The sequence below is a fragment of the Centroberyx gerrardi genome, chromosome 21 (assembly GCF_048128805.1).
Source record: "Centroberyx gerrardi isolate f3 chromosome 21, fCenGer3.hap1.cur.20231027, whole genome shotgun sequence".
In the NCBI taxonomy this organism is placed as follows: Eukaryota; Metazoa; Chordata; class Actinopteri; order Beryciformes; family Berycidae; genus Centroberyx; species Centroberyx gerrardi.
The window spans coordinates 1,524,004-1,538,635 of NC_136017.1; the positions used below are offsets into that span (position 1 = coordinate 1,524,004).

General features: G+C 41.2%; 1 protein-coding gene across 1 annotated transcript; it reads left to right on the plus strand.

Moving 5' to 3' along the window:
* Window positions 1-1,479: 1,479 nt before the first annotated feature.
* Window positions 1,480-11,221, plus strand: LOC139911012 (NLR family CARD domain-containing protein 3-like). The gene is made up of 9 exons (XM_078291024.1): window positions 1,480-1,565; window positions 1,755-1,983; window positions 2,239-4,039; window positions 4,154-4,327; window positions 6,565-6,738; window positions 8,796-8,969; window positions 9,541-9,714; window positions 9,917-9,963; window positions 10,185-11,221. The coding sequence occupies exons 1-9, from the start codon at window positions 1,563-1,565 to the stop codon at window positions 10,718-10,720; spliced, it is 3,312 nt and encodes a 1,103-aa protein (XP_078147150.1). The 5' UTR covers window positions 1,480-1,562; the 3' UTR covers window positions 10,721-11,221.
* Window positions 11,222-14,632: the final 3,411 nt, after the last annotated feature.

The window sequence follows — 14,632 nt, forward strand, 5'->3', positions numbered from 1 at the left end:
TGGCCACTCTATGGATCCTCCTATTTATTTTAAAAGAAAACATTCTGACAAAAAAAAAAAGAAGAAAAAAAAAAGACAATCTTCTGAAACAAAGTAAGTCAAGATAATGTTACTATATAATGTTAGCATTAACAAAGCTTTTAAAAGATGTAACATTGGTCTTGTTTTTTAACCATTTCTGTGTGAGAAAGTTTGGAAGCTACTATAGAAGCTGTTGAGGAAGGGGAGAACGTTACTCATTCACTCTCCTCTCACAGATTTTCTATCTGGTTCTGGGATTTTAACTGGTGACCTTCTGCTCAAAATCCTGATTTTCTTGAGGTTAAAATACCCTTCTTTTGTCAATCCTGTGTTCCTATCAGGATCCAGCAGGAGAGACCAGACTATCCTGAGCCCAGCTGTGTGTCCATGAAGAGTGACTGGTCTATGGATCGCCCGATTTATTTTAAAAGACAACATTCTTCTAAAACAACGCAAGTCAACATAATGTTAATATTTAATTTTAGCATTAATAAAGAATTTTAAAGATGTAACATTGCTCTTGCTTTTTAACCTTTTTCATGTAGAGAAAGTTTGGCAGCTACAATAGAAGCTGTTGAGGAACGGGGGGAGAATGTTTCTCATTCACTCTCCTGTCACAGATTTTCTATCTGGTTCTGGGATTTGACCTGGTGACCTTCTGGTCAAAATCCCGGCCCTTCATACAAATTTTAAATTGTAAAATTGTTTTCTTCATAAGGACACAGATATCTTCACTGTGCTCATAATATGTTTCTATCCAACCTGATCTCACACAAATACGTGAGATGAACACATTTCCCAAACCTTAGCCAAGTTGTATTACTTGCCTAAAGTTGACCTTTAGCCAACCTGTAGGTAAAAATGGTCTGTCGAATTTGTGCTGTTGAGGGAAAATATTTACTGAATTTGCAGGCTCATAAACCACACTGTTTGTGTTGCTGGCCAGTTGCCTGGGATTTGTTTAGAACAGTGCAAAATAGCTGACTGCATAAGGCATAGAGTATTAATGTATGCGTTTGAATTTGGTATAGCCTAATAATAAGAGGTATTATTTATGAATTTATTTTGACAGTAAGGGTTAGGGTAAAAGGAAATGCCTCTAATGGTTTTGATGTGGAGCGCAGAGTTTAAGTTTGATAGCGGTCTGTCTGCTGTAGGATCTCACCTTCACGGCTCCTGCAAAGAGATTCTTGAAATCTCACGACTAGATGAACGACACATTTCATACTACTTGAGTTCTGAGTATTTTCTAGAAAGCTTCGTGAAATAAACAAATGTCTTGAAGAATGGCTTCAAGATATACACAGCAGTACGACCTGCTTTGGGAAAGACACTCCAGAGCAACATTTACAGTGGAGTTCACCTTGTGTTTCTGCCAGGATTCATCATGACAGAACACAACACCTTTAACAACCTGTGTGTGTGTGTGTGTGTGTGTGTGTGTGTGTGTGTGTGTACTCCACAGAGTTCACCAGCAAAGGAAAGAGGTTCCCAGTGGTCAGTCTGCTCAGGAGCATCAAACAGACCTGGACTCCATATTTATGGTGTGTAAATGTACAACAACACCTTTTACTTCAGCTACAAAGAAAATGCAAATCAACCATTCTGGTCATTATAGTCTCCATGCTGCACTCTTTAGACCAGTGGGCTTTCAAACCATGCAAGATGGATTTGATGTTGGGTTCCACGATTTTAATACATGAAACTTTAATTTATATAATATTCTGTTCCAGCTTCTTGAGGACAACATTGTCACTTTTGTGAAGAACGAGCTGAAAAGGGTCCAGAGGGTTCTGAGTCCAGATTACCCAGAATGCTCAGAGAGTCAGAGGGAGGATGAGGAGGTGGTGGACGGTGAGGAGGAAGAGCAGAGGAGGAGCAGCAGAGAGGCTTTTCTGAAGATCACTGTACACTTCCTGAGGAGAATGAAGCAGGAGGAGCTGGCTGACTTTCTGCAGAGCAGTAAGAGGCTTTTAACAGGTTTAACATGATGGAAAGGGGAAATGGTGGGAAATGAAAGATGTTTACATTTCCAAACTCTGCTCTAAATATGCTGTACACATCTGCATCAGATCTATACAATTATGCACACAATCATATATTCAGCTCATCAGTTTGTCCACTACTGATGAGCTGAATATATATTGTGGAGTGGAAAAATATATACATCCACCCTGAAATCCACTCATTGATTTCATTTGTTGTTTGTTAATTCAGAAACTCTTGCTGCAGAGTGCCAACATGAACTCAAATCTGATCTGAAGGAGAAGTTTCAGTGTTTGTTTGAGGGGATTGCTAAAGCAGGAAACCCAACACTTCTGAATCAGATCTACACAGAGCTTCACATTACAGAGGGAGGGAGTGGAGAGGTCAATGATGAACATGAGGTCAGACAGATTGAAAAAGCATCCAGGAAACCAGTGAGACCAGAAACAACAATCAAATGTGAAGACATCTTTAAACCCTTACCTGGAAGAGATAAACCAATCAGAACAGTGATGACAAAGGGAGTGGCTGGCATTGGGAAAACAGTCTTAACACAGAAGTTCACTCTGGACTGGGCTGAAGACAAAGCCAACCAGGATATACAGTTCACATTTCCGTTCACTTTTCGAGAGCTGAATCTGCTGAAAGAGAAAAAGTACAGCTTGGTGAAACTTCTTCATCACTTCTTTACTGAGACCAGAGAAGCAGGAATCTGCAGGTTTGACAAGTTCCAGGTTGTGTTCATCTTTGACGGTCTGGATGAGTGTCGACTTCCTCTAGACTTCCAGAACAACGAGATCCTGACTGATGTTACAGAGTCGACCTCAGTGGATGTGCTGCTGACAAACCTCATCAAGGGGAAACTGCTTCCCTCTGCTCGCCTCTGGATAACCACACGACCTGCAGCAGCCAATCAGATCCCTCCTGAGTGTGTTGACATGGTGACAGAGGTGAGAGGCTTCACTGACCCACAGAAGGAGGAGTACTTCAGGAAGAGATTCAGAGATGAGGAGCAGGCCAGCAGAATCATCTCCCACATCAAGACTTCACGAAGCCTCCACATCATGTGCCACATCCCAGTCTTCTGCTGGATCACTGCTACAGTTCTGGACCATGTGTTGAAAACCAGTGAGAGAGGAGACCTGCCCAAGACCCTGACTGAGATGTACATCCACTTCCTGGTGGTTCAGTCCAAAGTGGGGAACGTCAAGTATCATGGGAGAGCTGAGACAGAGCCACACTGGACTGCAGAGACCAGGAAGATGATTCTCTCTCTGGGAAAACTGGCTTTTGAGCAGCTGGAGAAAGGCAACCTGATCTTCTATGAAGCCGACCTGACAGAGTGTGGCATTGATATCAGAGCAGCCTCAGTGTACTCAGGAGTGTTCACACAGATCTTTAAAGAGGAGTGTGGGCTGTACCAGGACAAGGTCTTCTGCTTTGTCCATCTGAGCATGCAGGAGTTTCTGGCTGCTGTTTATGTCATCGTCTCATTCATCGACTCTGGTGTCAATCTGCTGTCAGAAACTCAATCAACCTCCACACCATCTAAACCAAGAGACAAATCTCAGGTAAATCAGCTCTACCAGAGTGCTGTGGACAAGGCCTTACAGAGTCCAAATGGACACCTGGACTTGTTCCTCCACTTCCTCCTGGGTCTTTCACTCCAGACCAATCAGACTCTCCTACGAGGCCTGCTGACACAGACAGGAAGTAGCTCACAGACCAATCAGAAAACAGTCCAGTACATCAAGAAGAAGATCAGGGAGAATCTCTCTGCAGAGAGAAGCATCAATCTGTTCCACTGTCTGAATGAGCTGAATGACCGTTCTCTAGTGAAGGAGATCCAACAGTATCTGAGATCAGGAAGTCTCTCCACAGACGAACTCTCCCCTGCTCAGTGGTCGGCTCTGGTCTTCATCTTACTGTCATCAGAAGAGAAGCTGGACGTGTTTGACCTGAAGAAATACTCTGCTTCAGAGGAGGCTCTTCTGAGGCTGCTGCCAGTGATCAAAGCCTCCAATAAATCTTTGTAAGTGCATAGAAAACTGGATACATTCAGTATATCACACCTAATATTCAAACAGAGGAAAAGAAAACATATTTTCAAAGTTCTTGTTTGTCTTTATCACTAATTCTCCTTCAGGCTGAGTGTCTGTAATCTGTCAGAGAGAAGCTGTGAAGCTCTGGCCTCAGTTCTCAGCTCCCAGTCCTCTAGTCTGAGAGAGCTGGACCTGAGTAACAACGACCTGCAGGATTCAGGAGTGAAGCTGCTCTCTGTTGGACTGGAGAGTCCACACTGTAGACTGGAAACTCTCAAGTGAGATCCATTTATCGTTTTTCTTGATTGATTTGACATATTTCTCCAAACTAAGGTCTGCACTCTCAAAAGTCTCTCTCGGGTCAGGATTCCTGAATCTGCAAAGGGTGACCCTGCAAGTTATATATCAGGATTTCAGAGCCATTTTACATCGACATTTTCAATTTCATTGGAAAGAACGGTTTGGAATTTTTCAGTACTTGTTTTATTCTGATCCAAATTCATTTACACAGCCATGAACATGAAGAATTTAGAGAAGATCATCCATGCTCTGATATCATGTCATTAGATTACTGCACTTCTCCATAAGAGCCATAAGAAGAGATCACGTATCCCTAATTTTAGCGTCTCTCTACTGGTTACCACTTAGATACAGAATTAACAATAAAGGGTAACTTCAGTATTTTTCAACCTGGACCCTATTTTCCCATCTTTTTGTGTCTAAGTGACTAAAGGGGACAACAATTTTTCAAATTGGTCCAGTATTGAGCAAGATCGCTCCACGGGCTGCAATGTAATCCAACGGGGCAAATCGCACCGTCAATGTACGTCCACTAAAAGCTTGTTTTTGCCACTGACAGGCTCAGATTGTTATTATAAGTGTCTGACAACATTATGGAAAGGACCCTACAGAGAAATGAAACGTTTTTCTTTAACTTTCGCTTGATCCGGTCTGTCTGTAACCAAATCTCGCTCAAGTCTCGCGAGAGTTGAGTTGTTGCAGGAAGTCAACTGTGGAAACGTGAGTGAGAGTTGGAGAGAGGAGTGCCGGGAGGAGTTTGTTGTGTTGGAGTATCTAAAAGATAAAAAAACAATGGTTTGTGTTTCCGAATTGTGCCAACAAAATGTTGCGCAACTCTTCGCGCAGCTTTCATAAACTACCTTTGTTGGATAGGGACACGCTGAAGTTGTGGCTAGTTGTGCTACAAATGGATGCTAACACTCCTGTCCATACACTGCGCTTTGCAGACCATCGGGTCTGCAGTGACCATTTTGACCGGGATGACTACTGCCAGCCAAAGAGGAGAAGAAATCCTATACCAAAGCACTTTTTCCTAAAGAAAAATGCTGTTCCAAGAGTGAGCGAGAGTTGGTTACACACAGACCGGATCAAGCGAAAGGTAAAGAAAAACGTTTCATTTCTCTGTAGGATCCTTTCCATAATGTTGTCAGACACTTATAATAACAATCTGAATCTGTCAGTGGCAAAAACAAGAACTTTTAGTGGACGTACATTGACGGTGTGATTTGCCCCGTCGGATTACATTGCAGCCCGTTTCGCGGCTGCTGGCTGCTTGCTGCAGCGATCTCGCTCAATACTGGACCAATTTCAAAAATTGTTGTCCCCTTTAGTCACTTAGACACAAAAAGATGGGAAAATAGGGTCCAGGTTGAAAAATACCGAAGTTACCCTTTAAGATTTCACTGATCACATGTAAAGCATGGCTAGCTTTGTCCATGAGTTTCACTGCAGAGCTCTTAGTTTCCTATGAGTTGGAGAGCAAGCTGTAGAGCAAGATTTAGAGAAGATCATCCATGCTCTGATATCATGTCATTTAGATTACTGCACTTCTCTCTATTCCTGTCTCAGCCATAATTCACTGTCACATCTCCAGCTTGTTCAGAATAGAGCAGCTAGGATTTTAACTAGTGTTAAACAGAGATCATATATCCCCAATTTTAGTATCTCTCTACTGCTTACCACTAAGATACAGAATTAATATTAAGATTTCACTGATCACATTTAAAACATGGCTAGTTTTGTCCATGAGTTTCACTGCAGAGCTCTTAGTTCCCTGTGAGCCGGAGAGCAAGCTGAGATCTTCAGGTCCTTCTGACTTTCCCTCAGTCTAGACTCAAGACTGAAGGTGAAAACACTTTTCCCATCAGGGCCTCTAGACTGTGGAATGCCTTCCTGAGGGATTAGGCTCAGATGAGATTTTGTAAAGCATAACACAGCACATACCATTTGGTGGATGTATTTATCCAAATCACCTTACAGTACCATGTGAGTACCGTGCGAATACATTTTTGGTGACCTCAGTGGAAATCAAACCAGTATCCCTGGCATTGTTAGTGCTACACTCAGCTCAGTGAGCTACAGCATCATGCAAAGTACACTGTAACCTCTGCTTTTATCATTATTAGTAGTAGCAATCTGAAAGAAAAAAACACAGACAACATGGATATTAAGATATAGGAGAACAACATTTTCATGTCTTTTCATGTCCATTAAGGCTGAGTGGCTGTAAGCTGTCAGAGAGAAGCTGTGAAGCTCTGGCCTCAGTTCTCAGCTCCCAGTCCTCTAGTCTGAGAGAGCTGGACCTGAGTAACAACGACCTGCAGGATTCAGGAGTGAAGCTGCTCTCTGCTGGACTGGAGAGTCCACACTGTAGACTGGAGACTCTCAGGTAAGATCAGATTATGATGCTTTTGTGTAATGATATGTTGTGACTATAACATTGCATGCTGTAGTCCTTCTATTTGCTGTTGCCATCAAGCTCCCCTCCATCGCGTTTCGTTCTAACCCTTGCATCACTGGGATAACCTGGAATGGTACAGAACAAAAGGTTTCTCTTTATGCGGATGACCTTCTCTTGTATATCTCAAACGTATCTGTTTCTGTCCCTGCTGCCCTTACCACTCTTAAATCATTCAGTGTTATATCAGACTATAAATTGAATCTTGGTAAAAGTGAACTACTTCCTCTAAATGCACGTAAATACCCTCTACATACTTTACCATTAAAAATTGCTCAGCATAGCTTCACATATCTTGGAATTCAAGTGAGAGATAAATTTGACAATCTTTGTAAGGCCATCTTTGCTCCTTTATTAGCTCGTGTGCGGGAGGACTTTGAGCGCTGGTCGCTGCTCCCTCTGAATTTAACTGCACGGATTAATTCAGTGAAGATGAATACTCTCCCAAAGTTCTCCTACTCTTTCAGTGTATACCCATTTTCCTCCCCCAAACTTTCCTCTGTAAAATTGATAGTCTAATTCTCAGAATTATATAGTATTGGCTTCGATATGATAAACTTCATCCACCCCCCGCTTGGTTGGCTATGGAGGCTTCTTCCTCTAAGCCCATGTCATTGACAGCTCTAGTGCACTCCCCTGTCAACTGCACCTCTTCCCCCTATGTTAAAAACATGATAATTAAAACCTCACTGAAGATTTGGAACCAGTCATTTTGGTTTGCAAACATTCTCTACCTCTGCCCCTTTAGCTGCAAATCATGCTTTCCCTCCTTATCTAGCTGATGGAGCATTCTCTGTGTGGTCCAACCTTGGAATTAAGACATTCAAAGATTTATATGTTGACAATACATTTGCATCTTTCCACAGCCAAATGTGGTCTGTTTCAATGCAAACGTGTTCACTGCACTCATTGGACCAAAGTTAGACTCTCCAGGATCTATGATAATGTTGATCTGTCATGTGATAGATGTCATCAAACACCTGCAAACCACATACATATGTTCTGGTCGTGCCCATCTCTTTGTAACTACTGGACAGAGATATTCAATATGCTGTCAAAGATAACTGGGACACTAGTTGAACCTAATGCTATTACTGCACTTTTTGGGGTCATTTCACCCCAGCTATCAATACCTACATTTCAAGCAGATTTTATAGCCTTTGTTGCATTACTAGCCAGACGTCTGATATTGATAAAATGGAAATCACCAATGCCCCCTTCTCACACTTTATGGATAAAGGATATTTTCAATCATTTACAGCTGGAAACTATTAGATGTGGGGTCCCTTCTTTGCCTATGTAGAAAAGAATACCTTTCCAATTATCCCTGAGTAAAGACCCAGCGTGGTTATGGTTTAGCTTGAAGGGTAATGATGATATATTCCTGTCTGCTGAGATGTGACATAAGTGTCAACGTATTGAAAATATTCCGTCAAAACTAACCAAGTTGACTGTTTGTTGTGTGCGTTTATCTGTTTATTTTACTTTACTTTATTTATTTATTTTTTCTTTCCCTGTATGTTATTGTCTTTTCTACTATACATTGTCTTAGTCATTGTTTATGCAACCGTTCATTTTGTATTATAACACAATGCATTTACAAGTGCTCTTTTTTATTCCTGCCTCATTTGTTCAAAACTCAAATAAACAAAGTTTAAAAAAAAAAAAAAAACATTGCATGCTGGTTTTTAGGTCACTGTGTTCTGTTTTTTTTATATTATTTGTGGTCATATACATTTTGCATTGATCAAAAAAAAAATGAATATGGTATAAACCCAGTATGATAAAAATGTGTTGTATTCCTCTTCTTTTCTACGCTGTTCATTTAATTCTATTAAAAGGGTGAACAGAGTTATAGCATCATGTTTGAGCTCTGAAACATAAAATGTTCCCTGTCCAAATGTACTTGAGTAAGACAATGAACCCCTTCCTGCTCACTGACAGTGAGTCGCTCTGGAAAGATAAAATGTTTCTATTAATTTTGTCAGGTTAAATTTCAACAAGCTCACAGAGAAATGCTGTCAGGAGTTGTCGTCAGTTCTCAGCTCCCAGTCCTCTAGTCTGAGAGAGCTGGACCTGAGTAACAACGACCTGCAGGATTCAGGAGTGAAGCTGCTCTCTGCTGGACTGGAGAGTCCACACTGTAGACTGGAAACTCTCAGGTAAGATCAGTTTACAGTTCAGTCAGGACCACTTTAGTCAAAGGAGTCGGGTTGCAAGCGGCTTGCAGAGGAAGCAGCAAGGGTAGGCAGACTGAAGCAGCTTTAAATAAGGCGCCCTGTATGAGATTTGCCAATTGCATGCATAGAAGGGAATCAGCTGAGCCATCAGCTGATGTGGGCTGGCTTTGAGATCAGCTGCTATCAGCTGATGTAGGCTGGGTTTGTGAGCTGAGCTTGACTTCGTGGCCTGCCTGAACTAATGCTATGCTCAATTTTTTTTCAATTGATTAGACACATTTCTCTAAACGAAGGTCCATGCTCTCAAAACAGTCTCTCAGGTCAGGATTCTTCAATCTGTTCAGCAGATGACATTTAAATCCTGCTTTACATGCAGGTTAATGTCAGTAAACAAACACTTGACCCGTGTAGGATTTTCTCTGCTTACATGTTACATTTTTTTGGTAGAATTTGACTGACGTGTGTGTGTGTGTGTGTGTGTGTGTGTGTGTGTGTGTGTGTGTGTGTGTGTGTGTGTGTGTGTGTGTGTGTGTGTGTGTGTGTGTGTGTGCAGGCTGTCAGGCTGTCTGCTCACAGAGGAAGGCTGTGCTTCTCTGGCCTCAGCTCTGAGCTCCAACCCCTCCCATCTGAGAGAGCTGGACCTGAGCTACAATCATCCAGGAGCCTCAGGAGTGAAGCTGCTCTCTGCTGGACTGGAGGATCCACACTGGAGACTGGACTCTCTCAGGTCTGGAGAGGCAACGTCTGCTAGAAGGCTGAGAGTCACACACATTTTCTCTGTCACACTGAGAAGATGAGGAATATTGTTTAATATGTAATGGTGGATATGAGTGATGTTGTATGGAAAATCACTCATACAGAAGGTTATGAAGGTTATTTGTTTCCATTATGAAGAGATTATGCTGGTCTGACTTTATTTAACCCCACAGTGTGGACCATGGTGGAGTGCAGTGGTTGAAACCAGGTCTGAGGAAGTGTAAGTGTGTATTTAGTTTGTTTGCATTCAATTCCTATTTAAATAGAAAGCTCATGTATGTGACATCTTTTTATTCAAATCCTATTAAAAGATGGCTGACAAAATGTGTCATCATGAAACTGAAGAAATGAACAGTCAATCTGTTAAATCAACAGATAATAAACACAACAGGTGTATTAGATGAGAAGCTGCTGCTGTATTGAGTCTTGTTCTCTCATCAGATGTCTGTGAACTCACACTGGACCCAAACACAGCAAACAGAAGGCTCTTCCTGTCTGAAGACAACAGAAAGGTGACAGAGGTGAGAGAGAAGCAGCCATATCCTGATCACCCAGAGAGATTTGACTACTGTCCTCAGCTGCTGTGTAGAAATGGTCTGACTGGTCGCTGTTACTGGGAGGTCGAGTGGGAAGGAGAGGTTCATATAGGAGTGACTTACAGAGGAATCAGAAGGAGAGGAGAGGGTGATGACTGCAGGCTTGGATGGAATGAAAAGTCCTGGAGTCTGTTCTGCTATGATAATAGTTACTCTGTCTGGCACAATAACAGAGGAACACTCATATCTTCCACTTCCTCTTCTGACTCAGACAGAGTAGCAGTGTATCTGGACTGGCCTGCTGGCTCTCTGTCCTTCTACAGAGTTTCCTCTGACACACTGATCCACATCCACACCTTCCACTCCACATTCACTGAACCACTCTACCCTGGGTTTGGGGTTGGAACGTTTGGTTCCTCAGTGTCTTTGTGTCAGGGTTAGGGGGGTCGTGTAGGGTGTTCAGGCCTCCTTTTTGGAGGATGACGACAATGATGATGTCTGACCAAACACAGCTGCGGAAATTAGAGTTCACTCTGGACAGGATCACTCGCACACACACACACACCTACATCTTAATGTGAATAATGTTTGTATTTTCATCTGTGTTTCCTACTCGTTTTACTGTAAACAAACATGATCCATCAGTCAGTGTAAACAGAGTGTATTCTGTGTGTTGGGAAACTGAACAGGGTTTTAACAACACACACGTACAAGAACATGAACATTTTATTGTGAAAATGAAATGAATGAGAAATGAAACCAGACAGAATCAAGTTATGGTTGTTCATCTTAGAGTCTGTTGTTGATGATTGACAGGTTAAAATATCTTTCTTTTGCAACTTTGTTTTATTTGGTGTTTTATTCTCATCTCATCATTCCAAGCTAAACATCTATCTAGTTTTCTGTAATTGTTTCTCAGAAATAAAGTTTATCCTAAATGAACATCTTGTTCTGTTGTTTTATAAATTGTGAGTAATTTCATCTCAGAATCAAGGAAAATGTAATGTATGACATCATCGATTTACCTCGTCAAATTGTCTCTCAAGTGTGACATCATTTTATTTATTTTTTTGTAAAAATTAACAGAGGAGTAAAATGATGTTAAAGCCTTTAACTGTCCAACACTAATATTGACTGTTTCTGCTCTCAGGTTCCTCTGTTCTGCTTTTCTTTATTAGTTGAGCTGATTCTGATGAAAACAATAAAAAATCTCTACAGACTGAGCTCAGCATTCAGCATTTCATGAAAACAACGTCCACACCATGACTGTTAGAGAAATTGTTTTTTTTTTAAATTCAGTAACGTGTTAAAATATTTAATAACTTCATCATTATGTCATTTCTACTGACATTATTTCACCCATTTTAAGAACAGAACGATTTGTAAATGGGATCCAAAAATCCATTTCATTTCAGCCATAGGAGAAAAACAAAACTGGAGAGAATCTGAATGAAACACTTGAGAGGAAAAGAGGCTGAACCAAGATGACAGAGACTCAGATTCACAGATTTATGTTTAGAGATCTGAAAATAAAATTTAAAAAAACAACAGATTTTTAATGTAGGTGCAAAAAAGTTTATTCTTGGCCAGCTCAAGTAATGCACATGAACTTCTATTTTTTTTCTTATGTTTAACTGATATTTAACCAGTTTATTCGTAATAAGATTTTTTTTTCTAATCAAGGGATGTTAATCTGCCCAATTTCACCCCATTTTAGAACCTACTCTCTCAAACTACAGGCTGATTTGACCTCAGAAAACAAACCTTTTTCAGAAGCAAAAGCTAAAAAAAAACATTTCAGAGTGTAAAAACTGTCTTCAGACCGGTGGAGCGATAACAGAGACAGTGTTAACATGCACAGAGTTTCCAGCAGCTCTTCTCTGTGTTCAGGTCATATTGTGTTCAGGTCATGGATCTGTTCAGGAGGAGGTTTTTGTGGAGTGAGGACGCCCTCTGGTGGATTGTACCGGCTACAGCATGTGTGCAGGTCGGCTGCTTCACTGTGTAGTGGAGCGGATCCGCAGGTGAACGGCGGAGACCATGGAGGATTAAACTCGGTGAAGAGTGAGAGATACGGCTCCGTGTCCATCAATCAGACAGCAGCCAATAAGATCATGTTGTTTCATTGCGTGTGTTCGATTTAGCAACCCAGGTAGGCGCTGTGTATTTTGATTGGACCGTGACGGACCGCGGAGAGCGCTGCTGGAACATTTGTCCAATCAGAAGCTGCAGAGCGAGCGCGTTCTGTTCTGTACGGCAGCGTATTGATGCCACAGTGGGGGGGGGGAAAATCGGCTCAGTATCTCGTTATAACAAGAAACCTTTCTCGTTATAATGAGATCTTTTTCTCATTATAACAAGAAACATTTCTTGTTATAATGACATACCAACATATCTCGTTATAACGAGATACCAAGAAACTTTCAAATGTTATAATGAGAAAAAGATCTATAGCCTAATGAGAAAACAACCTACGGACATCGGAGAAATTGAGAAAGGCTCGTTTACACGATTTAATCAAGTTGACTAGACTCATGGAATGAGACAACTCAGCAACAATCAGACAGGGGGGCTTCATGTTACATGGATCCATACCATAAACACATATGAGCACACACACACACACACACACACACACACACACACACACACACACACACACACACAGTAATCTCTTACACACACAGTCACACAAGAAATCATTATGGTGTTAAGCAGGACCGTTTCTAGCTTGTTGGGGGCCCTATGCAAAATCCCGTGAAAATATCTTGTTATAACAAGAAAAAATAACGACATACTGAGCCGATTTTTTTTCCCCATTGTGGCATCAATATGCTGCATTTCTGTTCTGCGGTAAGTGTTCTGCCTTTGTTCTTTTTCCCGCTCCACTTTCTCCTCTACACAGATCGATATGACGTCAGCAGCCGGTCTGTAATTGGTTGCAGAGTTTATCTTATCAGTTATGAAGCGAAACACATCAAAGCACATTATCTGACTTCATTAATAAGCGCCAAGCTCGGTCTGATGACGCTGACAGTCAAGTCAAAGCCTCTTCTGAGAAAACTATCAACGCATCAACAATGACAAGTTTTATTAGACCAGTTCATATTGATATCAGCTGCTCTGAAACTAGACTTAGTTTATCATCCTATTTATACATGATAGTGGTGTGTGTGTGTGTGTGTGTGTGTGTGAAGTCCCAGTATACCTCCCCAGACACCACCACTGTCTAGAAGTAATAAAGTACTACTACTATTTCTAACCTGTGAACTTTAGGTGATTCAATGAAAACGGTTGCAGTCAACAAATAGTTTTTATAGCAGATCACTTTATTCACATTGCAGACACAATGTAGCCAAACAAAATAACGTGTAGCAACATCCAAGTGATATACATTTTTTTTTTCCAGTCCACAAAAAATATTAGGTCGGTCAAACATCCTACAGACTTCAGATCACACTAAATGAACACAGAAGACGGGAGACATTGCCAAGCCTGCTAACGGCCACTAGGGGGCAGATAGACTAACTGTGAGAGAGTGAATGTCTCCTTAAGGCCACTAGGGGGCAGATAGACTAACTGTGAGAGAGTGAATGTCTCCTTACGGTCACTAGGGGGCAGATAGACTAACTGTGAGAGAGTGAATGTCTCCTTACGGTCACTAGGGGGCAGATAGACGTGTTCCTGCAATACCGGAGGCTGCAGTTTCAGGATCGCAGTCCTAGGACTGCATTTCTAGGACTGCATTTCTAAGACCCTAGTTTTTCGCGACAGCGCCACCTAGCGAATTGGATAATCAAGGACCGCATTTCTAGGACACATGGACAAGACAATCAGAGTGTGAGTACTGAATGTGAATCAAGTTTTATTTGTTTAATGTTAAAAACAATTCTGGTGTCTTTGAATTGGACAGCAAAGTTAACGTTAGCTAGCCGAAGTGTAAGTAGCTAACTATGATAGTCTTAAAGGCACTACAAACAATCATCTGTTAGCTTATGATAGCTTACTGCAAAACAAACTGTTAGCCTATTTGTTTATTTGTTTAATAAAACCGGGGGGGGGGATGTTTTATTGTCCTTGTTGAATCTGTTTAATATATTGTTGCTTGTTATTGTTTATTATTGTATCAAATATATATATATAATCTTGAATCTGCCCCCAGAGTCGTCCTTGTGTCTTGCCTCTCTCCAACCTTTCAAATATCTGGTTGAGATCTAGTGACTGCAAAGGCCATAGCATATGATTCCATCTTTATTTTACCTAATAATGAGCTAATTATGCTAATTACACAAATTGCCCAACATGCAACTCTTAGCAACCAAGTTGAATTGCAAGATAGAAAGTAGTATTTGG

Coding starts and splice junctions, on each gene's coding strand:
- LOC139911012 (XM_078291024.1), top strand. Junction 4,040..4,153: donor AAAGCCTCCAATAAATCTTT/GTAAGTGCATAG, acceptor ATTCTCCTTCAG/GCTGAGTGTCTGTAATCTGT. Junction 8,970..9,540: donor TGTAGACTGGAAACTCTCAG/GTAAGATCAGTT, acceptor GTGTGTGTGCAG/GCTGTCAGGCTGTCTGCTCA.